This window comes from Cloeon dipterum, chromosome 1, assembly GCF_949628265.1.
Source record: "Cloeon dipterum chromosome 1, ieCloDipt1.1, whole genome shotgun sequence".
NCBI lineage: Eukaryota > Metazoa > Arthropoda > Insecta > Ephemeroptera > Baetidae > Cloeon > Cloeon dipterum.
Genome location: NC_088786.1, coordinates 36,667,771 through 36,694,786, shown reverse-complemented (window position 1 = coordinate 36,694,786; position 27,016 = coordinate 36,667,771). Strand labels below are relative to the sequence as shown.

Genomic DNA, 27,016 nt, shown 5'->3' with positions numbered 1-27,016 from the left:
AAAAATTGTAAGTGTCAAATAAATCAAACAATTCGTCACCAAATTAAAGGTTTCTGTGGTTGTAAAGGAAACAAGGGCACGCTCATATTTGCGTTTATTAATTTCATATAAATACTTCAGTTTTATAAGCCCTTAGTGTTCGAAGCTGCCAAGAGATGGCGCCACTGAATACTTTAGTAATAAATTTAATTTTAAGCCACTTCCGCTGCGATTTCAGACTCAATCCTGCTACTGTGCATCCTTCACTTAATTTGCTTTTTTTTGACGTGCTGAAAACCAAAATCAGTCGAGCCATTCGCCGTAAAAACGTTGCAAAATATCTTATATTCAAAAATGTTTTTTTGCAATTCTACGGCGATTGTCTTAACCGATTTTAGTTTTCCGCACGTCAAAAGAAAGCAAATTAAATGAAGAAATCACAGCGGAAGAGCCTTAAAATCAAATTTAATTCGAAACTATACGGTGGCGCCATCTGTTGGCGGCTCCAAACACCAAGGGATTATACAACCGGTGTATTTTTTAACATTTCGCATTTAATTTCAAAGAAAATTCCTGTGTATTGCTCATTTAAAATTGCATGAAGCATGTAATTAGAGCTAAAACCCCTTAAAGGCGACGATGGTGAGTGTTCAACACTTAAATTCTTCTTAGTCTGCCGTTGGTGGCTGTAATTTTCTTAAAAAAAAATTTTTCACAGAAAATCTGGTCAAGACTTAACTCGACGGGCAGCTTTGCCGCCGCAAATGGTGCAGGAGGAACGGGTGAAACCAACCCTAGCAACCAAAAAATGGACTATTTAATTTATCCCAGCTGTTTTTCATAAAATTAAAAATATAATGGGCATTTTAATAAACTTGTTAATTAATAAATTCAAGAGTTTTCATTTTTAATTATTTGAATATCAGAAAAAGGATCCAAATCAATAAAATTGCTGTGGAACTGATGATAAAGTATGCAAACCTTTATTTAAATATTAATACGTATATACAAAACTGCACACGCAGGCGCTAAATTTTCATTTCATCACAGCTCTATTTCCATCCAGCTGCAAATAAAAAGTCGAAAAAGCCTGCATAGATTATTAAAGGGTACAAGAATAAATACTTAATAGAAAATATTCGACAAACGATGGCACTGGCGACAAAAAAATTCCTTCTTTTTCTTTAAAAAAAATGCATGAAATACAACAAATGAAAATTAGTTAGTTCCTTAATTTCGAAATCAGGGGTGAGATCTTTTAATTTTCGAACGGGGAGAAGGCAAAACAATTTCATTTAGGGGAGGTTTTTAGAGATTCGCGAGGGTGTGGTAGTTTTAGGAAGACGAGGAGAGTCGGGGCTGCGCGTTGGCGAAGCGGTACAAGCCGAAGAAGCTCTTCTCGCGCTCGAACAGCGAGTAGCGCAGCCCGGCGATGTCCCTGAGGAAGATGGTGTCGCCAGGGCGCAGGTACAGCACCCCGCCGGTGTAGCACGTGTTCACCTTGACCACGTTGGTCGAGCTGTGCGTCGTCGTCACGCACTGCAGACGCACCTCGCTGTTCACGAACACGTTGTAGCCGTTCGTGTCGTGGTCCTCGATGTAGTAAATCTGGAAAATGAACAAATTTGCAAATTAGAATGTTCGAAAATTCATGCAAAAGGGTTATTTTTGCAATTTTTAAAAACGAATAATATTCTTTGACGTTTATTAACCTGCTTTAAAACTATTGCATAATAAACAGCAATCATTTTATTCATTATTTTCAGGGTAGAAGTGAAAATCAGGTCATGGTAGAGTCCAATAAATGGAAACAAAAGAGAAGGTATGGTTTTTTGTCCCTTTTAGACTTCTAAATCAACCAAAAACGTTGTGATTGGCTGTTAAGTTCTCCCCTCCACTTAATTTTAAATTTAAAATAAGTAGGGGAGTGGTACCAGGGTAAATTATAAAGATATTTATTTAATAAAATTAATTAGGAAATTTTTGACGTTTTTAATTGGCTCGTTTTTTTAAAAACACTAAAAGTTCTGCTCTGATTGGCTGTTTTTACCTCCCCTCTACTTGCTTTAGAGTTCAGGAGGGATAGGGGAACGCTGCCTAAAATTCTTTAAGGACAAATAAAATATTTTAGTTTAAAATTTACTATTAAATAATAAAATAAAAATTCCTTTTGAAATAAATTTAATAAAAAATGTCAAACAATTATTCCGTTTTCTTTTTTCCAGGGTAAAAGTGAGCATCGGGTCATGGAATCATAAAATCACAAAAATAGTGGAAACAAAAGAGAAAATATGATTTTCTGGCCCTTTTTTAGACTTTTAAATCAACTAAACGCGTTGTGATTGGCTGCTAGTTCTCCCTGCTTTCACTTCATTTTAAATTTAAAAGGAGTAGGGGAGTGGTTTCAGGGTAAAAATTATGTGTGGGTTTTTTTAAAATACAATCATTTATTTAATAAAATCAATTAGGCAATTTTTGGCGTTTTAATTTGCTCATTTTTAGGACAACATAAAAAGTTCTGCTCTGATTGGCTGTTTTTCCCACTTATTGCTCCACTTATTTTAGAGATAAGCAGGGATAGGGAAACGCTCTACCTAAAATTCTTTAAGGAAAAATAATATAATTTAGTTTAAAAATAAATTTTTAATAATGTTTTTTTTTAAAGATGTCCAAAAATGCACAATTTTTCCGCTACCTTGACGATTTTCTTATTTTCAGGGTAAAAGTGAAAATCAGGTCATGGAAGAGTCCAATTAAATCACAACAATAGTGAAAACAAATGAGAAAAAGTGTGATTATTTGGCCCTCTTGATTTTTAAATAAATTAAAAGCGTTGTGATTAGCTGTTAATTCTCCCTCCACTTTCTTTTAAATTTAAAAGGGGTAGGGGAGGGGTGTCAGGGTAATTATATTGATGTTTCAGTCTACAGCATGTTCGTTTTTTAAAAATGCAAAAATATTATTGAATAAAATTAATTACGCGATTTTAATTAAGCTCATTTTAGGACAAAGCAACAAGTGCAGGTTTGATTGGCTGTTTTAATTATCTCCAAAGTTGTTTTGAGAGGTTACTCCTCTCTCAGAGGCAAACAGTTATAATGAGAATGCGGTGCTAATTAAGAGGAATAAATATGCAACGCGACGAGACTCACCTGCGAGTAGAAGTAGTAGAGACCGCCGAGCTTGACGGTAAGAATGCCGTCCTTCAGGCTGAAGTACCTTTCCAGAGCCAGTTCGTCCATGAAATCAGCCGACTTCCAGTCGGTAAACACGCCGGCATGCCTCAAACGACCATTTCCTGAAATTATACAACGCAGAAATTGCTTTTCAATCATTTTCTGGGGATAATTTTGAAGTTAATTTGAAAATACTCATTTTTTTAACATTTTAAAGCAAAAATTGAATTGCTTAAAAATTTTTATCCACAGCGAAAGAGAAGTTTTCCATTTAAATATTTCTAAATGACAGTTAATGTTCCGGTACAATAATATTTTTTATAATTTAATGAATTTTTATTGCTAAAAATACCAAAATATTAAAAAAAATTGTTAAAAAATTAATTAAATTTTAATTTAAAAGCAAAACAAAATTTTTGGCTTACCTTTGTAATTGGGGTGGGCGAGGGTGTACATGGACGAGTCAGCAGTGAAATGTGCGGCGACGCGGAAGGGGTGGTGGTTGCCGCCGGCGTCGCTGCGGGGTTGGTGCTTGCGTCGGGGCCGCTTGTCGTGCTGCTCGGCGCCGGCGGAGCGCACGAGGCCGCCTGCTGGCCGCCGCACGATGGTCGGCGGCGCGATTCCGGCGGCCTGCGGCGGGTTGTGCTGGCCGCCGCGGTCCTGCAGCACCCGCAGCACCACGCCCGGCGCCATCGACGCCCCCAACGACACGGCGCCGCCCTCTTCTGGAGTGTCCATCGTCCGCGAACGGCGATTCATGATCGTCGACGCCGTGACGCCGCTGCTGCTGCCGCTGCTGCTCGGCGCCTTCTTTTTCTTCTTGTCTTGCTCTGTAAATTAAGAGTAAAATTTCAGTCGAATTTTGTTTCTTGAATTAAATTTGCTCACAAGATCATCTTCATTTCAAATTATTTTCAATGCATAAAAATTAATTAAAAGTCAATTTCGACGGTTTTTGTATCTAAAAAAGGCTCTAGATTGCTTATTTGCTGAACTCGTGACGATTTGGGAACTCAGAAAAAATATTGAACCATAAAATCGATGTTTATTGTTAGAAAAAAAATAAAAATCTGCTTTAAAATTGTTTTTCATAAAAGGAACCATTTAAAATTTAATAAACAAATATTAAAATGAATATTTTGATTCAAATCACCAAAGGGAGAAGACTGCGTTCACTTTTAAAATTCCATTTTCCCTTTTTTTTAATTTGCAACAACATTCTGGCCGGTTCTTTTTTTATTTTAATTTTTTTAAATGGAAAAAGGAAGCAAATTTTAAAGCTTTAAACCCTGAAATGGAGCCTTTCAACCTCTGAGAGTGTTTTAAACTTGAATCAAGAGGTAAAAATTCAAACTCATACCCAAAAGAATTTTTTAAAATTTACAGAAAATTCCTAATGAATTTATAACGTTTTGTGTATTGTACAACAGCTGCTCAATTAATTGTTTGACATAAACGAGACAGCCAGAAAGAATTTACAGTGCTATTAAACGGTGACAAGCGACAGGATTTATGGCCCCTTTGATAACACCTCTGGCAAACACAATATTGATAAGGAATTACGAGGTATTTCTCCCCAAAAAAAATATAACAAGTCATTTCGCACTTGCATATTTTGAATTAAAGAAATGAAATAGAGGTCGCACAGCTGAAAAAGCGCATTTCTCTTCTTGTTTGAAGTCAGCCATCTGAATTGATTCGCCCCCATTAAAAATTCCAAAGGTCACGCACGACGAGTGGCGTTACATGCGAAATTAAAACTCTTTATAAACGTAAACAGATGTTCTCCGCCGCTCGACAACAGCCAGCAGAATAATAGTGGTGCTAATTGCGCCAGCCGCGCGCTCAAGCCGATTTTTTCGCGGAAAAGAGAGAGGAATGCACGCAGATGGCTTCGAATTGGCTAAAATCGGCACGTTCGCTCACCGCGAAATTCGCTTCACGGAATTGTGTAAATAGGAAGTGTCAATAATCGGGATTCGGTGCCAAATTTTTCCTCGATCTTCACTTTTAACTCTTTTAACTGATTGAAAGGAGACGTTTGTTAGTTAATAGCCTCTCTCGTGTGGTGAAATCGACGGAGAGTTTCAGAAAATATAAATCTATTGAAGGGGAAATCATTTATTTGAGAATTTTTTTATTTTGAGTTTATTCTTATAAGCAAAATAAGTAATTTAATTAAAATAAATTATTTAAGTAATGTTCTAATTGATTCCTGAGGGTCGAAATAGGTGGGGTATATAATTTTTTGATCGAAAAACGTTTTGTGACGTGCGAGCAGAGGCGCTAGGCAAAACGCACGTTGCTTTGGCGCGCAAAACGTTTGAATCTTTTTTATCACTACTGCGCATGCGTCCCCCCTCTGACGTCACAGCTCTCTCACTCAGTCACCAGCCAATGCAAAGCACGAAGCATTGCTGTGACGTCAGAGGGGTGCCGCATGCGCAGTAGCGATAAAAAAAGATTCAAACGTTTTGCGCGCCAAAGCAACGTGCGTTTTTCTGTAAAGACCGATTTTGACGCAGTTTCTGAGCTCACCAATCGATTCTTGGGGGTCGAATTAGGTAAAATAGATATTTTTCCGACCAAAAAGTCCAGCGCGACGTGCGAATTTTTTTTGCCGCCAAAACAATAGGAACCTATTTGCGAGAACTACGCATGCGTCAGAGCTGGCTGGATGTGACCATGAATTCATTAGTACAGGTGGTCTCTCTGCAAGTGCTCAAACCAGCTCTGACGCATGCGCAGTTCTCGTAAATATTGTTTTGGCGGGAAAAGAAGGTCTTTAAACTCACCGTAGTTCTTGGGCGACTCCCAGAGGGGGCTGATGCGGTGGTGCAGCTGGATGGGGTCGGCGGTGGGCGGCAGGGGTGGCGACGTTGCCAATTGGTCGTAGAGACGCAGATGGTGTCCGGAGCGGTTCATCTGCTTGACCTGCTCGTACGAGAGGGACACCACAGGCACGCCGTCGGACGTCCGATCAATAGTCGGCGGCCCTTGCGACCGTGCTACGCGCACCGGTGGCGCCATCTCCACGTCGCGGCGGCGCCGACGGCTCGACTCGTCGTCGTCACCGTCGTCCAGCGTGTTGTCCTCGTCGTCGTCGTCGTCGGTGCTTTCATCCTCGCCGTAGTCGTAGGATTCATCAGAGTTTTCGTCCATCGCGTCATAAGGATTAAATGATTCTGTGCTGCTGCTCGTACCGATCAACGCGGCTGGAGTCGATGTTTCTTGCATCTGTTAACAAATGAACAATTTGTAATTATTTAAAATTAAATTTTTGTAAAAAATTCGTAAAATTTCTAGAAAAACCGTTAAAATTCAATTTTTCCCGGTATTTGGCGAATCGACCGTTAGATGGCACATCAGGCTAATGGAAATGAAACAAAACACGCGGGAATGAAATTATTAGGTCGGCACGCCTCTTTTTCGACGCTTCTGATTGGCCGCTGGACTGTCTCCTGATTGGCCTGCATCTTTCGACGCCATATTGAATTCTGACCGGCGGGAACCAACACAGATTGCAACCCCCGGCCCCCGCTGAAAAATACGACGTTGAAAAGCTTGAAAATGCATGCCTTTTTTGTTTTTATTTTTCTATGAGCGCCGAGACCACAAATATGCCTATATCTTTCATTGATTTCAAATTTCAAAGAGTTTTTGTACAATTTTGAGAGTAAAACAGTTCTCTCCCTTAGAGCTTGCTATTCCTCTCGATTAAATGAACACCAATAATACCTGCATTTTTTGTGCAATTTTTGAAAAGCAGACTGAAGATATTTGTGAACCTGCGCAAAAATTTCAAAGGGGGCGTTTCCTTTTCATTTAGAAAAATTCCACTTTGAAACAATATTTTTTAAAAATGTTGCAAAAGATTTATGGGAATTCTAAAGATCAGAATGGACTCGTTTTTACCTCTCCTAGCAAACTGAAGGGTTAGTTTTCTCCAAAAGCAGCACATTTTAATTTAAAAGACGACGCAAAACAATTTTTTTGATTTTTTAATTAATTCCTTGGATGTATTTATTTTTGGGGATTAAACTTTGTTGACAGCGTTTTTGTTTAGGCAAAACACAATTTAAATATTATCTGCCAATAAACGAATCTAATTTCGCAATGAATTTTCTAGGAAGTAATTATGAATTTCTAATAAATTAATTTTAAATATCTAATCTACTGCGAGGAAAATCTTTCAAGGCACACATTAAATCGATAAAAGTTACAAACTAGTTTTTTATCATATCTAAAATCTAAAGCATTTATTCTGCTCTTTGTAGTTTTACACGAGAAATTACTCAGTCAGCAATTGTTTTGCTACAATATCAATTAGAGCATAATCTAATTTCAACATTCCTCTGCTGCGAGTATCAGCAACACACCAACGAGAAAGATATATATATTTAATCAGTTATACTACATATATATTATTGACAGTTCTGAGATTCCGTGCCTCTTTACACACTCTCGTCGTATTTGAAGTTGTTGTTACGCCTTTTTGCTCAAGGGCCAATTTAAATTCCAGCGTCTATTAAGAGGAAACAAGTGGTTAGTGGACGCATTCCTCGCCTTAAGTGCGCGCTGATAACAAAAAACGCGTGCACCGACAATGAGTCTGCTCTTCCTGCTGCCTGCAGATAATAATTTTATGCCATTTCACCATTCACCACAATTTAAATGTTTTTTGCAGCAATTTAGACATTTTTTATATATTTTTTCATGTGCGTTTACAGATTTAAGAAAAATTTGAGTCAATTATTTATTTGCACTAAAAAATTTTTTTTTTCCCAACATTAAAATTGCCAAATCTCGGGTTTGAGCAATCAGAATTACAAAAACTGCACACCGTTCGACTCGTCTAAACCTCCTCTAGATAGCCAATGCAATTAAGGGTTGATTTTTTTAATTTAAAAGACCTGATCAGTGAATAAATTGGCTGAAAATGCAAAACGACGCGATTTTATTCACTTCTTCAATGCACGGGGTGGAAGAGGGATGAGGTTTGATCATCCCCAAAACCCTTTTGCTATCTAGGGTACGTCAAGACGAGTCGAACGGTGCGCAGTTTTTGCAATTCTGACAGTTAAAACCTCAGAGTAGGGTTTGACAAAAATACCAAATATTTTAGAAAATTTAATTTTTGCCAAAATTGTCATGGCCAAATCTCGGGTTTGAGACGTCAGAATCACAAAAACTGAACACTGTTTGACTCGTCTCAACCACCCCTAGATAGCCAATGGGTTTTGGGGGTGGTTTTCATTAATTTACGACAGTGATAAAGATTATGAAAGTGCAAGAGAAGTGATTTTTATCATTACAGTACTGCGTGGGGTGGAAGGGGATGAGGGTTGATTACCCCTAAAACCCTTTTAATATCTAGGGGAGGTTTAGAAGAGTCAAACTGTGGGTAGTTTGTGCAATACTGATGGTTAGAACCCGAGATTTGGAGGTGCAAAAGTAACAAAATTTGAACAATTACTTTATTTTTTCGTGTTTTTGGGTTTTTCGCACCTCCTTATCTCGGGTTTTAACCATTAGAATTGTAAAAACTACCCATCGTTGGACTCATCTTAATCTTTTTTGAGTAGCTAAAGGGTTTAGGGGTGTTTTCTTTCCACCCCTAAGTTGCTATACACCTCTAAAGATGCAACAGTGAGCACGGCGCCATGAACGGCGGTCGCTTTTTATCAAAATTGTAGCGATGGGGATGAAAGGGGATGGGGGTAACCACCCCCTAAACGATTTGGCTGGTTAGTGGAAGTTAAGACGAGTCGAACGGTGTGCAATTTTTGCAATTTGGACGGCTAGATCGCGAGATTTGGTGATTACAATATTGGCAAAAATGCAACAATTTGTGTTGAAAAAGCTAAAAAATGGTTTTAGGCTTTTAATTGGTCTGAAATTGTGTCTAGACCTAGGTCATGGTTCAAAGAAAGGATCGAAGAGTGTATTTTTCAAAATTTTCTTTACTGTTTTAATTTTAAAATGAATAATCGGCAGCAAAAGTTGATATTTTTCCAGTTAATGTGATCGTTTTCATGGATTGAATATAAGATGTGAATTATTTTTAAGGTATAATTTAATACGCTATAGAATGAGAACTCTACAATTTAAGCACCATTTAATTTCTTACCAATTTGCCGCATTTAAAAAATTGATTTTCTCAAAATTTGAAATTAAATAATTTGCCGAAAGGTTTTCAAAGCAATTATATTAAAATCCGAATTTTATGATTCGTATTTACATAAGAAAAATTAGTTTTATAGGTCAAATGACGAAACTGTCATCTCAAAGATATCAAATTTCAAGGAGAGAAAATGCTGCACTATTTACAAATATGTTTTGTTGCGTGATAAACGTATTCAATCGCGCACGGGTCGTGATCTGAATTACGTAAGGCATAGCAGAGCTGATTTATCGTGTTTGACAGGCGAGATTTGCTGTGCGACGGGCTGGAAAGGGACAGGAGGATTCGCGGTCAGCAATTATTAGCCAAGTGCTGCTTTTCGGCCCCGGCGCGCTCTCCAAGCAAGGGAGATGGAAATGGAGAGAGGGCATGACTCACCCGCGCAGCCAGCAATTTATATACATGTATTCTCGCACGCACTCGAGAGAAAAGAGAGCTGGGTGGCGCCAGAAAGAAGGGATCGACAGATTCCGTCGCGGGATAAAATTCTGCGAGTGACCCACTTTCGAGGCCTTTGTTGCCGCGACCTTGGAAGGTCAGGTGCCGCCGACGCCGACGCCGCCGCCTCCCATCCAGCCCTGCAACTTTCCACTCGGCGCGTTTTTCGCTAATTAATTACATGTACGCCAGGCCAGAATAAGACACCTTCTTTTCGCCTTTGCCATTTCGGGTTTCGCAATTTTGCAACTCGCGCTCTCTCTCTACTCAAGCTAAATGATTTGCACGAATTGTGTTTGCTCGTTGCTTATTATATTCATTCCAATTTAAAACGGTTGCGGTTGTTGCTTTTAAACAACAAATATTAGCTTGAATTAGGCAAATTTAATATTTTAACAGCATGAGAAACACACGATGTTGCAAATTTATAGAAAATTATTGTTGCCAATGCATGGAATCATCCCTTAGGATTCAGTTAAAGCCAGAATTTACCTAGATTGCCGTGTAAATTTTCGAGAAAAGTGGCTGCAAAGTTAGAATGCCTTTCAAATGGCGAGGACTGTCTCCTTACTTGAAATATGAATATTCGCCGGTCAGAATTTATAGTTTTTTGAATATTTGCCCATTTTCAAGCTGCGCAGTAAACGTATGTGTATCTTAAGCATGCGCAGTGAGTTCAGATCGCATTTTAATCTAAAAGGGAGGCTGAAACTCGTCACTGCGCATGCCTGACCCAAATTAAAACCTTCTGCGCAGTCGTAATTCCCACCGGAGGCTGGTTTGCGATCTGTGTTGGTTCCCGCCGGTCAGAAATCAATATGGCGTCGAAATAATGTATGCCAATCAGGATACGGTCCAGCGGCCAATCAGAAACGTCGAAAAAGAGGCGTGCCGACCTGATAATTTCATGCAAATTTAACATATATATGCTTTTCAAATGGCGAGGACTGTCTCCTTACTTGAAATATGAATTTATTTCAAAACAAAGAGTTTCACTGAAAGGTTTCACACGCTGTTGGACAGATCTCAACGAGAGGAATCGAAATCTGCCGAGAAAATGTGGTCATACCATGGAAATTTTGGAGAAAATTGGCAAAATTCGAATTTTTAGCGTAGCAAAAGGTCTCTTTCTTGATTAAAACAAATTGACTATCGATCAACTTCTTATTGAATCCAACAATTGAATTAATTTTCAACTTTCGCCACTTTAACTGTTTTTTTGTTCCTAAAATAAAGCTTTCTGACGAAAAACCTAGCGTTTTTGTTAAAAAAAATCGATCTTTAAAGAAAAATCTTACCAAATGACTAAATTATTACAACTCCTTTGATACCTTAATTCAAAATTCGACAAAAAATAAATTAAGCAATTTAAAACAAAGATGAAAATCAGCCATAAATGTGCAAAAAGCGGGCCTCGCGTTTGTGCCGGCGGCGGGTCGCTTGGCGTATTTGCAATTATTCGCGAGAACGCGTGTTTTATGGCGGCTGCAGCGCGGAATTTTTATTGCAAAACTCGAGGAAAGCACTCTCCCCGAAATCTAATTACGCGCGTCAGGTGAACACTGTCAGCAGCAGCAGCAGCAGCAGCAGCGAATTATCTTAATGGCGCGCTGCGGTTTCTCCTGCTCGCACTCACTCGGTGAGACGTGAGACGGCGACAAATAATAAACAAACAAACACAGTGTGTAATTACAGCCGCAGCGCGCGCTCTGTTCCGCGTGCAATAAAAAGCCGAGCTGTGCATTTGAGCAGAAGGTTTTGCCGACCTTTCTTCCACAATAAAACATTTTAAATTAATTGTCGTAAGTAAAAAGTTACTCCCGTGTGTGTAATTGTGTCAAATAATTTTTTCGTTGCTTCCGAATTTCATAATTTCTGTTTCAAGTGGAACTGTGCTGCAAAATTTGATTTGTTGGATCGATAAAACAATTTGAGATACTAAAAAATTCAAATTTCCTCTAAATTTTCCAGCACTTGACCACATTTTCTTGGCAGATTTCGATCCCTCTCGTCGAGATCTGTTTTGCGGCGTGAGAAACCTTTCCGGAAAACGCTTTGTTGTGAAATAAAATTGGATTTCAAGTAACGAGACAGTCATCGCACCATTTGAAAAGAATGCTAACTTTGCAACCACTTTTCTAAAACAATTTTGAGTGCTGCTTAGGTCAACAAACAATTCCAGGCTTTTGCAGAATCAATAATAATTCCTCTTTAATTTCTGACTTTCCGGGAAATGTATGTCACAACAATCAGCAACACATTTTTCTCTATCCTTAAATGGAATCACATTAAGTCATGAATCATGAATGGAGTTCATCGCACGATTGGCGTGTGATATAATTATTATATATTTTCTGTCTATACATATATAATCCCGGCGTTTAACTAAGTATAGCTTACTTAAGTTGGGATTAATCTTATCCTGCGGCGTCACACAGCCGCCGATCAGCGAGTGACGCAACAACATTTATTTTATTGCCTTTTTCCGATTCAATGAGAGCGCGCCGCGAGGCTCATTCATCATCCTCGTACGTCTTGCGCTGCTTTTTTCCCTAATAAAAACAAAAGCCGCGTGTGCATATGCATGGGTTATTTTATATTTGTTTTAGTGCTCGATGGGGCAGTGATTCTCAGAACAAATATAATAGAACATCCTTCAACGCTCAAGCTAGAATGACACGAGGAAAAGGCAAAGCAACAAAAGAGCTCGACCTGGCCTCAAAACCTTCGCGAATAATCACGATTTCATTGATTGAATGCATTTATAAGTCGTCAAGAGGAAAATTACTTTTATAGGAGACTTTTTAAAATGAATTCTGAATGTTTTCGACCATTTAACAGATTAATTAAATGCACCGGGGCCAGGTTGCGATCTTTGTTGCTTCCCGCCGGTCAGAATTTATAGTTTTTTGAATATTCGCCCATTTTGAAGCTGCGCAGCAAACGTATGCGTATCTTAAGCATGCGCAGTATGTCCAGATCGCTTTTTAATCTAAAAGGAGGGCTGAAACTCGTCACTGCGCATGCGTGGCACAAATTAAAACCTTCTGCGCAGTCGTAATTCCCACCGGGAGCCAAGTTTGCGATCTGTGTTGGTTCCCGCCGGTCAGAAAAGTCAATATGGCGTCGAAATAATGTATGCCAATCAGGAGACAGTCCAGCGGCCAATCAGAAGCGCCGAAAAAGAGGTATGCCGGTCTAATAATTTCATTCCCGCGTATTTTATTACATTTCCATTGGCCTGATGTGACATCTAACGGTTGATTCACCCATTACCGGGCTAATCAGCTGTTAGTAAAGAAAAAACGACAAAACATTCAATTTTCCCGTCGTGTTCTACCAGACGCCATGTCTGCGCGGCGCGTGAATTCGGCCCTTGGTGAAAAATAGCAAATTGTATAATTAAATTATGAATTTTTTAGGCTCAATTAGTGATAACTCCCCTCGAGCTCATGCAAAAGCAGTCGTGATCTATGTGCTTGATTTTCCTCTGTAATTTGATTTTACGACAGCACGCTGCAAGCCTTGAGAGGTTCGTTAGGGCAAGAAAAAAAATGTAAAATTTGCTCCTTCGAGTTCTTTTAAAAAATTGATTTAAGGAGGATTGATACTGGAAACATGGTATAAGGACTGCGTCTCCCTTACTTGAAATTATCGAAATTCTATTTTATTTCACAACAAAGAGGTGTTGGACAGATCTCGACGAGGGGAATCGAAATCTGGCAAGAAAATGTGGTCAAGCGCTGCAGATTTTGAAGAAAATTTGGAAAAATAAAATTTTTAACGGTACCAGGCCTTTTTTATTATTGAAAATTTACGAGCAAATTTAACTATGGATAAAAATCTAGTTTTATTTTAGTTTAAATATTTTAAAATTGCGATTTTAGCAAACAGGTGTGTGGAGATGGCACGCGGCACGACGGCGTGCGCTGGAGCAAAACAATCCTTGACATTGTTGGGCCGGTCGACATTGATTGTTGCGATTGTTGGCGTATAGCGGTCGTGACATAATTCCTCTCGCTTTTACGAGCAGCAGCAGCAGCAGCTGTTCTGCCGCGGATTGGGCGATCGAATTAGTCACTTTATCGGCGAGTGGCGCGCGGCGGCTTAGCCAAATAAGGCTTCAAATCGAGCGCACGCCTGGCGCCGAGATCAACGCTGTCAGATTGCAAAGCTGCGCGTGTTCCTTTTGTCCGCGTCATCTCGAGTTACCGAGATGCCAATCGCTGTATATATGCTTTTTGATTTATTATTATGCAAACGACACAGCGCGCCGCCAGCCGAGGTGCCGGCGCCTGCTGCTGCTGCAGAGCCAAATTAGCGACGGAATTATTAAGCCAGACAGATTAGCTCTCTGTCTCTCGCGGGCGCGGATTATACACCGAGGATCAACACGCGGTGATATGATTGTTTATTTTAATTGGGAGTAAACACTTGACGATGACTCAAAATTGAAAATAAACTCGGTGGTAATGATTTTTAAATCCCTCTTTAAAGTGGATTTAATGCAGTAAAACAATTTGTTGATAAATTTGCAGTAATAAAAAAGGAAAACATTTGCTCCAAAATTTCCACCGCTTGATCACATTTTCTTGGCAGATTTCGATTCCTCTGGTCGAGATCTGTCCAACAGCGTGGGAAACCTTTTAGGGATTTTTTTTTGTGAAATAAAATAGGATTTCACGTAGGGAGACAGTCCTCACCATTTGAAAAGCATGCTAACTTTGCAGCCAATTTTCTCAAAAATTCGCATCGTTGCTTAGGTAAAATTTGGCTTCAAGTGAATCCTAAGGGATAAGTTCATGCATTGGCAACAATGATTTTCTAGGATTTTATTTCTACATTCTCTAAAAATTTAATAATCTTTCACAAGTGAGGAGAAAAGCTAAAACACTTCCAGGTTGTCGTTTGAACCTTTGAGAAAATCGGCTCAAACATTTGCATGCTAAATCCGCACTGTCTCCCTACTGTAAAATAACGATTTATTTCACAATTTAGGGAAATAATCCTTCAAATTCTCACACTATTTGCGAGATCGCGACGAGAGAGATCAAAATAATTGATTTTTTTCCGTTAATTTAGGCTAAATCTGGAATTTAGCTGTTTCCTTTTGGTACTGAATTTAATTTTGTACAGATAAACTATAAATATTTCTAAATTTCACAAACATTAGACTCAATGAACCACTAGCTACAGCAAACAATGCAAAATAGTCTTAAATGTTGGCCTGGAAAGCTACACTTTATTAAATTTTAAGAGCTTTTAGACCATAACTTTCGCTTTAAAGCATTTTGAACAAGTTCTGAGTTTTTATTTATTTATTAAAAAATTGAGAAACAACAAATTAGGCATGAAATCAGTTTTAGATCTCAGATTTTGCCTAATTTCTCAATAAATTAAACGGTCTATAGTATTATTGCCAACGATTTTTTGTTTTAATTCGATCCTTCTCGTCGATGTGTGAGGAACAATTCCCATAATTGTGAAATAAATTCCATACAATATATTGCTCATTTGCTTGATAAATCCTTCGAGTCGATTTCTTCGTCTAAAATAAAAACGGCAATTGGGGAAAATTTTTACTTTTAATATTTTAAATAGTATTTCAAGCAAATATCATGGAAAGATCTCGATTTAAATTTTCGTCAACGTTTAACCTATTAGTTTAATAAATTGATTAATTCTAATTTATTTGCCTAACAATGTTTTAAATTTAAGCAACCTTAAAATAAATTATTGTAGCACAGGATAAGTTTAAATAAATATTGAAGTAGTTGTATCATGAAATGATGCGAAATAAGTAGCAATAATGTAATTTAAGTTAAACAATTTTATGACTTTAAAATTAACCGTCATTATATGCAAATAAATAAAAAAATAACTTTGGAGAATTGATTTAAAAACTTCATTTCATACCTCTTTAAGTGGAAAATTTACACACCCAGATTACTTATTTTACTTAATCATATTTTTCATGGCACATATTTTAAATTTTATGTTTAAGCTCCAGGAGGAATAAACAGTAAAAATGGAAATTTTAATACTTTTCCCCTTTTGTAATTCTAGGATTTCATCAGAGAAATTTCGACATAAAAACTGCGCCATATTACTGCGAATTTCAACACGGTTTCCTGGCATTAATAACTTGGAAGTGGTTAATTCACCGTATGTCATGTAAAAAATATTATGACTCACTGTTTTTAGTGGTTTTTATTTAATTACTCACAAACAGCACTTTTTTTAATTCAAATTAAAAGCTATTTTTTGCGAGTGACAAAAAGGTTTTGGTTTATAAAGATTATATTTATCAAGTTGCTTATTTTTTTTGTTCTGTCACCTGTTTAATTTTCAAGTGTTTGAAAATAAACGCGTTAATCTGTGCGTATGCATGGTGCGAGGGTTTTCCACGGCATAATCACTCGCGGGGACAATGAGTAACGATAATCACTTGTTTTTCAATTTCACGCTCGATTAATCCAGCGCGGCGGCGGCTTGATCTCACTCACACGTGAATGGCTTCTGCTTCTGCTTCTGCTGCTGAGTGAGCGAGAGTGAAACCGAACCTTCGCCTTGACAGCGTCGAATTTTATGCTAAAAATATGCAAAACCAAGGCGCGCAGTTAGTTTCTTATATTTATTCATCCTCGTGGCGGATTAATTAACGCGCCGCGATTTCAATTTCAGTCCAAGATCAGCTCGCATGCCGTAAAAGGAGCTCGGTGTAGGTCATTTGCACAAGGAAATTTATTTTTGATACCTCACAGAATTAAGTCGTTCTTTTCAAGAGCAAAATTTAAATGCTGCGCGTGTAGTTGACGATTTTTTGTATTAATTAATGTGAGTAAATAATTCAGACTTCTTGATAATAAATGAAAATAATGACATTGGGCTGTGAAATTTAGACTATTTTTTTAGTTTTCTTACGGGACAGTCAAATGAGCACGAATTTGAGCAATTTTAACACTACTTAGAAAGCTTTAAAACCATTTTAAACAATTTAAATTGTGTCTACAAACCTTCTAATTTTCTATGGACAAGTACAAGTTTTTGTTTCGCGTTCATAATGTGTTTATTTTTGGCGGAAATAATTTTTAATTAGCTTTTTTAGTCAAAACTATGGTTTTTCATGCGCAAAAAGTTGCTTTTTTAAGACCATATTTGTTGAAAAAATAAATTTTTGGTGAAAATAAGTTTAAACAGTTTTAATTCCCCCTTCCACTTAAAATACAGCAAAGGGAATGATCCAATTTTTTTATTTTCCAATATTTCATGTTAAATTTACCAGTTGTATAAGCACTTGGTGTTCGAAGCCGACAACAGATGGCGCTACCGTATTCTTTGGTAAAAAATTTAATTTTGATGTACTTACGCTGCGATTTCAGACTTAAACCTTGTCACTGTGCATTATTCACCTCATATGCTTTCTTTTGACGTGCTGAAAACCAAAATCGGTTCAGCCATTCACCGTAGAAACGTTGGAAAAGATTTTATATTTAAAAAAATAGTTTACCATGATTCTAAGATGATTGGCTTAACCGATTTTGGTTTTCAGCACGTCAAAAGAAAGAATTTTAAGTGAAGAATTCACAGTGGAAAGATTGAGTCTGAAATTGCAGCGGAAGTGCCTTAAAATTAAATTTATTACGAAAGTATACGGTGGCGCCATCTGTTAGCGGCTTCGAACACTAATAAGGGCTTATACAACTGGTGTATCCTTCATAAGAAATAATTGATAAAAACGTGAAAGATGAAAATTGACTTTCAAAATAAGGCTTCGCAAAAGCGCGGCCACAAATTTACAAAAATATATTTTTTTAATTTCATAGGCGCACTGACATTTACTACAAATGTTTTGCGAGGTACAAAAGATAGGAAACTGCCCCTTTTAAATGTTTCTACAATAGATAACCCTTTCAATCTAAATTCAGCAGATATTTTATAAATCCGACAATGCGAAAAAATTGCTCCAGAATATTTGAAACTGGTTTTTGTTGTTATAATTTTTTTTTAAATTATTCGATAAATAAATATTGAATATACTCAGACTAAATTGACGTTTACGCAGAGCTAAATTAAAATTATTGGTCGAAATTAAATTTAAAATCTTTAAAAAGGAACTATAATACAAAAAAATAGAAGCAGCTCGTAATGAAAGTACTAAAATTACAAAACATGACAATGTTTATAAAAATTAATCTCTGTTAATATAAACGCTGTAAAACTATCTTTAATTTAAGAAAATGTTTCACCATCCGCCGACGCAAATTCTTGACGATCTGAAGTGCGTCCTGGAGATAATTTGGTGCCGAGGAATGCGTAAACCTATATAATAATGATGTGGAGGAACGCATATCCGTTCGTATTTACGTGACTCATCGGCGTCACCGCTCAAAAGCGTCTGTTTCGCACGCGCCGAGGGCCATTAAAAAGGGAGCGTTTTTGCGCCTTTGCCTCATGGAAGAGCACGCGAGTTGCGAAAAGCGGCGGCGTCGGCGTCTCCTTGACCTGCGGCCGAACGCAAAGAGAAAGACTCAGAAAATTAATCCGCGCCACTCTTGGTTTCCTTTCTTTCTTTCCTCTCGTGCGTGATTGCCGAATGATGCTAATTTAATCGAGGCGCCACCCACACAAAAGAGAAATAATTTGCAATTCTATAGAATTGCTGCTGATGGTGCATTGTCCGAGAGGAACTTTATTTATATTCGTCAGTAAATCATTCAAATAATGCCACAAATGATCAGAATCGCATTTTTGCTCTTAAATAAGACTAAGGGGGTGGAAAAGGGGTGCAATAGAGCAGCTTTTAACCCTTCAGCAAGTCAGGGGAGGTCAAGATGAGTCTAACGGTGGGTAAATTTTGCAATTCTGATGGTTAGAACCCGAGATTTGGAGTTTGCAAAATTTGCAAAAACACATAAATCAACATTTTTGTGATTTTTTCGTATTTTTCAAACTCCAAATCTTCGGTTCTAAGCATCAGAATTGCAAAAACTACCCACTGTTAGACTCGTCTCTATCTCCACTAACCAGCCAAAGTGTTTAGGGGGTGCTTACCCCCATCCCCTTTCATCCCCATCGCTACAATTTTGATAAAAAGTGACCACCGTTCCTGGCGCCGCGCTCACTGTTGCATCTTTAAAGCTGCATGGCAACTTAGGGGTTGAGGGTAAGCACCCTTAAACCCTTTAGCTGGTCAAGGAAGGTTAAGACGAATCTATTGGTGGGTAATTTTTGCAATTTTGATGGTTAAAACCTGAGATTTCGATTTTTCAAACTTTGCAAAAATACAAATATCACGATTTTTTTGTGATTTTTCGTATTTTGCAAACTCCAAATCTCGAGTTCTAATTATCAAAATTCTAAAAACTACCCACCATTAGACACATCTCAACCTACCCTAAATAGCTGAAGGGTTTAAGGGGTGCTAGCCCTCCACCCCTTTCAACCCCCAAGCTGAAATTATAGTAGAAAAACATTTTTCCAAGGGCTTTTAAAATGTTTTAATAATTATTTGGCGGGGGCAGACACCCCCTAAACCCTTTAGTTGATTTTTGGTGGTCAATACGTGTCTAATGGTGGTTATTTTATTCAATTCTGATGGTTAGAACCAAAGAGTTGGAGCTCCAAAAATTTAATAAATTCTGAAAAATTAAAAAAATCACGTTTTTCGAGTCTTGAGGCATAATATTTCGAAAACTAAGGAGAACATCACTATGAAATTTTCACAGAAGCTCACATATATTATGTTATGTGACAACTTCTAAGCACATTTTCAAAATTCAACATCCTTAGGGAATTACCAAATTTTAATTTAAAACCAAATTTCTTTCAGTTTCCTTGGCCTAATACCAATTTCGTCTTCTGACCCGTGTCATTTCTTCATTTTAAATCAATTTTTAACGATTTTTTGGATAAGCATTTAATTTATTTTAATTCCCTTTTCAGATCAAATCTAAAGAAAGATTAAAAATAAATCCTAATAAATAAGGAAAACTAATTTTTCAACTTTCTGTATAATTTTTAAATAGATTTAATGGCCTTGTGTCTTCCTCTCTCTTTTTTGAATACAAAAACACGATGTCTTTTTGTGTCACAAAAGAGGAGAGAGGCTTCCTGTCCGCTCTCGGATTTCAGTAGCAGCTAGCCTGTGATTATCTGGGGACGAGGAGGAAAACCTCGGCGAGATGATAACAAGGCTCCAGGAGAAAGGGTGAATCACTCGCTGCTTTCTCGAAACTGGCTCTCCTATGTGGTTTTATTTTGCCTTTTGCCGGCTGCCGCGTCATCCCATCATCTCGGTCTCGATCGCAGAGGAAGCGCGTGTGCATCGCGCTGACGTGTTAAGTTTGTTTTTATCGTGGCGGCGGATGGACTTTTGATTTCACGGCCAGAGCAAGCAAACGGTGCTTTTGTTTGTTGCTAATTTGAGTCACTTTACGATGGATGACTCTTCATGGTAGAAATGAATTAATTAAATATTTCAGACCGTTTATTAACAATAAATTAAAATTCCTTTATATGAGGTATTATTAAGAGGAATTTGACAAATTTTATTTAAAGCCACAAATTTGTGGAAATAATGATGAAAATCCCCGGAAAAATTGAAATTCTAGCCAAAACCAATTGTTTAAATAATTTAAAATATATAATAATGGATTTTAATTAAATAAATGAATACGTAGTATTTTATTTTGTCCAATTTTGAATAAAAAAATGTCTTTAGCTCCACCGGGAGCCGGATTTACGCGACGCGCAGACATGGCGTCTGGTAGAGTTACGAACAATGAATATTTTTGTTGTTATTTCTTTACTAACAGCTGATTAGCCCGGTAATTGGCGAATCAACCGTTAGATGGCTCACCAGGCTAATGGAAATGTAACAAAATACGCGGGAATGAAATTATTAGGTCGGCACGCCCCTTTTTGACGCTTCTGATTGGCCGCTGGACTGTCTCCTGATTGGCATCCATTATTCCGACGCCATATTGACTTTTGACCAGCGGGAACCAACACAGATCGTAACCCGGACCCGGGTGGGAATTACGACTGCGCAGAGGGTTTTAATTTGTGTCGCGCATGCGCAGTAATAAGTTTCAGCCTTCCTTTGAGATTAAGAAGCGATTTAAACATACTGCGCATGTTTAAGATGCGCATACGTTTACTGCGCAGCTTCAAAATGGGTGAATATTCAAAAAACTATAAATTTCGACGCCATATTGACTTCTGACTGGCGGGAACCAACACAGATCGCAATTGGACCACGGTGATTCGCCCCTAAAATTAATATTGTACCCACCGAGGGTTGCAAAAGACACTTTAAATTAATTAATATTACACACCAGTTTAAATCTCTTTGTGTCCAGGCAGAAAACTCAAAAAATGAAGTTTCCTTCATGCGCAAACATATATTATTCAACTTTCATCATTTTTTATTGAAACGACCTTTTGCAATTTGCATTGTTAGTCCGTGCGCAGTTTGAGACCTAAAAAGGCGATAAATCGACACATGTTGTGAGTGTCTGCGCCGTTTAATAACTTAACCATCAATGGACACGCGGCATAAATCAGTAGCGTGTGTGCGCAATGAGACTTTGCATGAAAGTGTGATAAATGGCAGACAGCAGAGAAAGAAAAATATGCATGCGTACGCGTGCAGTATGATTTCATAGCCAATAATACACAACGCGCCGTGAATAATTTACAAGTAGAAAGTATTCACACTTTTCATACGCAATATAACTCTCAAATTATTTAATTTATTTTCTGCTTGGTAAAATTGTCAGCAGTTTTTGTAAACAATTTTTGCGAAAAAATGTATTTTTAATGATTAAAAATGTTTTTTGTCTGCAAAAGTGTCAACACAACCTGCTGAACATTGAAATTTTAATCAGCGGGGGCCAGATTCGTGCGACGCGCAGGTATGGCGTCCAGTTGAGTATGGCGCGAAAAAACGGTCACGTGAAAAGAACCAAGCTTTGATCAAGATTGTGACACATAATTTGCATTGCTCTTAACTAATTGTGTCTTTTGGATCGGAAAAACAAACTCTTGACACTCGTACGGCAATCCAAAGAGAGCTTTTTATTTCCGACAATCAGATGCCATGTTGGATCTGCGCAGTGCGAACCAATTTTATCGCACATCCGGACCCCGCTGCTTTCAATTACAAAAATGATTATTTTTTTTAAATAGGAGATTTTTATCAAATTTAATTATTAAAAATTCATAAATCTGCCCAGAAAATATTTTTTTAAAAATTTAAAATAATTTTCTGACATTTTTCCAGCCTTCTTGGCTACCTTTTTTATGAAAATAGTTATGTCACACACGTTATAGCTGTCAATTTTGACGTAATCTCGATACGCAGATCACGCGATCTTAATCGGAAGTGTTATTTGAATAAAAAAAAAAAAATAATACAAATCACGAACCGCGGCAACTCAAGGGCAGATCTCGAGAGCTGTACAAAATCGAAATTTCGCTATCATTTCGAATTGAGAAGAGTACGCGCGTCTGGAGTGGTGTTTTATCTATCTGCTGCACGCCAAAATCTTTATCTCGCAGACGAATTCCACCAACAGAGAAAAACAAAACAAACAGGTTTGAAGATCAAAATTTGGCGTTCCTATGATCAACGATTTAATTTCTTCAAATTAAATTGATGTGAATAAATCTATAAAAATTTTGTTTCCTAGAGAAATCTATAGTTTTATTTTAACATAAAAATTAAAATAATGATTTGGTTTTTAAAGAAGACCCAGAAAAATATTAATCAATCGCGGATCTGAATTTCAAATGCGCACGGCTTGACGAATGGATTGGGAACACTGCTTTTGGGCTTTCGCGCGATCTGCATATTATTCGGGTCGCGCCAGACTTAATTTCGAGTTTGATGATTCGTTCGACTTGCATTGAATAAACAAATGACGCGCTGGGCCATTGCTTGCTGGCACTCGCAGCTCGCGGCCGAGAGTGATTCACGCGCTCAGCCCCCGGCGCAACACAAGGGCGATGTTACGCGCCAATTTGAAGGGTATTTCGCAAATAGGTGATTGTTTGCTACTATCCCAGAGCAGCGAACGGTTCTGCGAGTTAGGACACCGCTGATTCAATTATTGCCTTTTCGCCAAATGTTTTTCAGAATTCAGAACACTCGGAAAAAGCTGTGATTTTTGCTCTAAAAACCGTGGTTTATTTTTTTGCCTATGAAAGAAGCCATGGTTAAATTGTTTTCTAGAAAAATTGACCCAAATATAATGAAAATTTAAAAAAAAAAAATTCAATGATCTTGAAAATTTTGATTTTTTTAAATTTCAGTGCCAAATCTAAGGTCTAAACCATCTCATAATTTTAAAATTAAACACAATTCGACTCTTTTCTACCTCCTCTTAGGAATCAAAGGGTTAAAAAGGTGGTTTGAAGGGTAAAACCTGAGATTTTGAGGTGACAAAATGGCCTGAAAATACAAAAAATTATAAAAATCGCGTTTTTTTAATTTCCAAAGGTTTTTTTCAAAAATTAAATCAATAAAATATTTTTAAAAATTTTAAAAACGGTTGCTAGTCTTTTAAGAGGCTTTTCTTAGTTTTTTTTTAAATTTTACTGCTTTAAAAAGTTTAAAATTGGAATATAATTACCCGGAATAAAATTTGGCGTTCGTTCGATCATACTTGAAATGAGAAATTCAAAGAACACATGATTTTTTTCAACATAATTTATGTATTAGGAGATGAAATATTGCGTTGCATATTTAAATTAATTTTTTCAAAACAAACCAAATGCAAAAAATGACCAGTAAAGATCTGATTCACTTTTTTCCAAAAAAACTAGAAATTTGAAGAGAAGCGTATGATTATAATTTTTCTTTTAATAATTAAATAAGAAAATCAGTTTAAAATTTAATTTACAGCAATTTTCCTCATAAATAAACTGGCGTTTTTATTTAATTTAAATCTTCCCCAATGTTACCTCTTTTTAAATTTAAAAAAGAATTAAAGTTAATTTCTATTGCCTATTTACGAATTTATCGGAATTGATCACATAAAAAATTAATTATTTCGTTGTTGTGCAAATGCAAATAACCGTTTGGATTGGGAAAGAAGCTTCTTTTGCCCTCGTGGCTCGTTACGCATTCATATCAGCCATTTTTTCCATTGCCGAAAGATCTAATCGAACGCTTTGTTTCCCATTAGCATACGCATAAACCGCTGACGCAAATCACTATCGAATCTCCCTCCTTATGGGCAACAAAAAAAAGGTTCATTTCCTCGTGCGTGTGGTCCGGATAAATTGGTCTCAATTGCGGCGTGTCCGAAAAAAGAGACGGCCCGGATTTAATTTGCGGCAATTTAAACGCGCGATGTGTGTTGCGAGCGGCACGCGAGCCACAAATTAGAGGCCAAGTTCAAGAATGCACAGATTAAAACTCGTCCCGCGCCCGCCGACCAGAAGTACACACACACTCAAACAATTCACATGCCAGCGCGAGTCTATATGTATTTTTAGTTCCAGCGCCTACTTTTGTTTTGATTTTCTCATTTCCCTGCGTCCCTGTTGTCTTGCTGCCAAGGAACAACGCATTCTATCCCAGCTGTGACTTGATAGATAAAAGTCGATATAGAACTATCGAGAAAGATATTTTTAGGTATGGTTCAAAAGAATATTTTTTTTTTTTTAAAAAATCCTTTTATCTAAAACCAAAATTACAATGCATTTTTGGTCTACATTAAGTAGCATTACAAAGTCAGACGAGAAATAGACATTGTGCTGTGTCTTTCTTTCTAAACGAATGTTTTTTATTTATTGAAAATCAATGCTTTCAAATTTGTAAAACTATTTCACGCGTTTTAAAATGATATTTTGGTTTCTCTGTTAATTTAAAACATAATTAAGAGTGGTTAAAAGTCTAGAATTGCGTGATATGTACTCATTATTGCTCTCTTTGAGTGCGTCAGACGTCGTAAATTCGTAAAAAAAAATGAGCAACACATTTTCCATACAAATGAAGAACAAGTGAGTAATTTATTATTGAATGTCGTTGTGTCTCAGCTGTGGTATTTGCGATAAATATTTTTCAATTTAATTTAAACCGAATTACATCTAGATTTTTTATTTTATATAAGCAAATTAAAAGAAACTATTATTACGTAATTTTTAAATCAGCCTGGAGACGACCATGAATTTGATATCAATTTTTGATCACAATTTGATGATAGGAATTACATCTTTTTTATAACAAGGCGGTGAGATATGAGATTTCGGCATGTGAAATCCATAAAAAAATAGTAAACGGTTTTTTGTCATTTTTTTTTATCTTAAAGACTATTAACCAAAGATGTTGCAGACCAGTTTTTACAACTTATGGAATATTTCTTCAATTTCATTCTTAATAAACAAGTGATTGAACTTTCCAGTATATTAATTTATTCTAAACAGAAATAAATTATTTTTCAAATCGCGACTCTTCTGTTTCATGTGCCATTTAAAAATTGGTAAGAAGGACATATACTTAAATTTGACATCAATTTTTTTCGTCAGATAAATGATAAGAGATGAGGAGTTCAAATCAGATCAATTTACATCTTGATTTTTACAATAACAAGTAAAAAAAGAAATGAGAGATTTAATCTGTTTAAATCAGCACATTTAAAATATGGGCCAATGATTTATTCTTTAGATTTCAATTTTTTTAAATGAATCTGTTTTTTAAAAACTATCCAATTTTGTTTCTAATTTTGTGCATTATTTAATTTATTGTGAAAATATAGTTAAAAATAATTTGGAGGACCCCTTATAAAAATATTAGTAAAACTTGCAAAAAGTGTCCGGCGTATGTTTAGGAGGTTGTAATATTTTATAATCTGTTAATTTAACTGAACATTCTAGAAAATTTCAGTGTTATTTTCTATTATGCATGACAACTCGAAAATCACGATTTTTTTCGACTTTTTTGTGTTTAAAACATATTTGCAACTCAAAATGTCGGGTTCTAACCACCAGAATTGCAAAAACTACCCACCATTAGACTCGTCTTAACCTCCTCCGACCAGCTAAAAGGTTTAGGGGGTGCTGAACCCCTCCCACTAATTTTTAAAAAATTTTAAATCCCAAGGAAAAATGCTCTGAGTACATTTTGCTAGTGTATTTTTTCCGAGGGGGTTGAAAGGGGTGGAGGGTTATCACCCCTTAAACCCTTCAGCTTTTCAGGGTTGGTTGAGATGCATCTAATGGTGGTTAGTTTTTGCAATTCTGATGGTTCAAACCCGAGACTTGGAGTTTTCAAAATACAAAAAAAGTAAAAATTAATCGTGATTTTTGTGTTTTTGCAAATTCTAAATCTCGGGTTGTAACCGTCAGAATTGCAAAAACTACCCACCGTTAGTCTCGTCTCAACCTCTTGTGACCAGTTGAAGGGTTTTGGGGGTGCTTCCTCCTGCTCACTAATTTTTAAAATATTTTAAATCTCCAAGGAAAAATGCTCTGAAGTCATTTTGCTGCGATATTCTTTCCAAGGGGGCTGAGAGGGGTGGAGGGTTATCACCCCTTAAACCCTTTAGATATTTAGAGTAAGTTGAGATGTGTCTAATGATGGCTAGTTTTTGCAATTCTGATGGTAAGAACCCGAGATTTTGAGTTTCCAAAATTGCAAAAAATCGGAAAATTCGTGATTTTTGTGTTTTTATTTTTTTGCAACTTTTACCAACTTTAAATCTGGAGTTCTAACCATCAGAATGGCAAAAATAAACCACCGTTAGACTCGTCTCGACCTCCCCTGATCAGCTGAAGGGTTTAGGGCTGCTTTCCGCCACCCCTATTCAACCCCCGCAGCCTTATTTAATAGCAAAAATGCTCTTCTGATCATTTTGGAAATTTTTTTAAACGAACGAAATAAAATAGAGTTTCTCTCGGACAATGCACCATTAGCAATTTTTTAATAATTTTAAATTTCTTCCGAAAAAAATATATTTTCTGACCTGGAATTGGAGGTAGAGGTGTTGGAGGCGGAGGACGTCGGCCTGGAGGCGGTCCTGCTGCGCCCTGAGCGAGACGACCTGCGGCGCGGCGAGGGCGGCGACGATGACGGCGCCGAGGCAGGCGCCGACGGCCGCGGCCAGCAGCACGAGCAGCAGGGGCCGCGTGGGCGATTGGGGCGGCCCGTGGGGGCCCGCGTCGAACAGCGCTTCCGCCTCGCACTTGGGGCTCATCTTGAGAAGGCAGCCGTGGCTTCACTGGCCGCAGG

At 37.3% G+C, this 27,016-nt stretch overlaps 2 protein-coding genes across 2 annotated transcripts in view; one reads left to right on the top strand and one right to left on the bottom strand.

Moving 5' to 3' along the window:
- The window catches only part of LOC135939188 (sphingomyelin phosphodiesterase), a 15,559-nt gene extending 14,399 nt beyond the window's left edge, over nucleotides 1–1,160 (top strand). The window contains exon 10 of the mRNA XM_065483431.1: nucleotides 698–1,160. Within this exon, the coding sequence (XP_065339503.1) occupies nucleotides 698–717 (20 nt within the window). The 3' untranslated portion in view covers nucleotides 718–1,160. The remainder of the gene's footprint in view (nucleotides 1–697) is intronic.
- egr (eiger) lies at nucleotides 941–27,016 on the bottom strand. The gene is made up of 5 exons (XM_065483446.1): nucleotides 26,751–27,016; nucleotides 5,951–6,392; nucleotides 3,581–3,985; nucleotides 3,132–3,277; nucleotides 941–1,587 (listed from the first exon to the last, which is right to left on the bottom strand). Exons 1-5 carry the CDS (start codon nucleotides 26,979–26,981, stop codon nucleotides 1,315–1,317), a joined length of 1,497 nt encoding a protein of 498 aa, XP_065339518.1. The 5' UTR covers nucleotides 26,982–27,016; the 3' UTR covers nucleotides 941–1,314.

What these genes read in the sequence shown, in the direction of transcription:
- egr (XM_065483446.1), bottom strand. Translation starts at nt 26,981, where the DNA reads ATGAGCCCCAAGTGCGAGGCGGAAGCGCTGTTCGACGCGGGCCCCCAC. An exon ending in ACCTCTACCTCCAATTCCAG is followed by an intron (nt 6,393 to 26,750) that starts GTCAGAAAATAT and finishes ATTTGTTAACAG; the next exon opens with ATGCAAGAAACATCGACTCC. An exon ending in CGCCCACCCCAATTACAAAG is followed by an intron (nt 3,278 to 3,580) that starts GTAAGCCAAAAA and finishes GTATAATTTCAG; the next exon opens with GAAATGGTCGTTTGAGGCAT.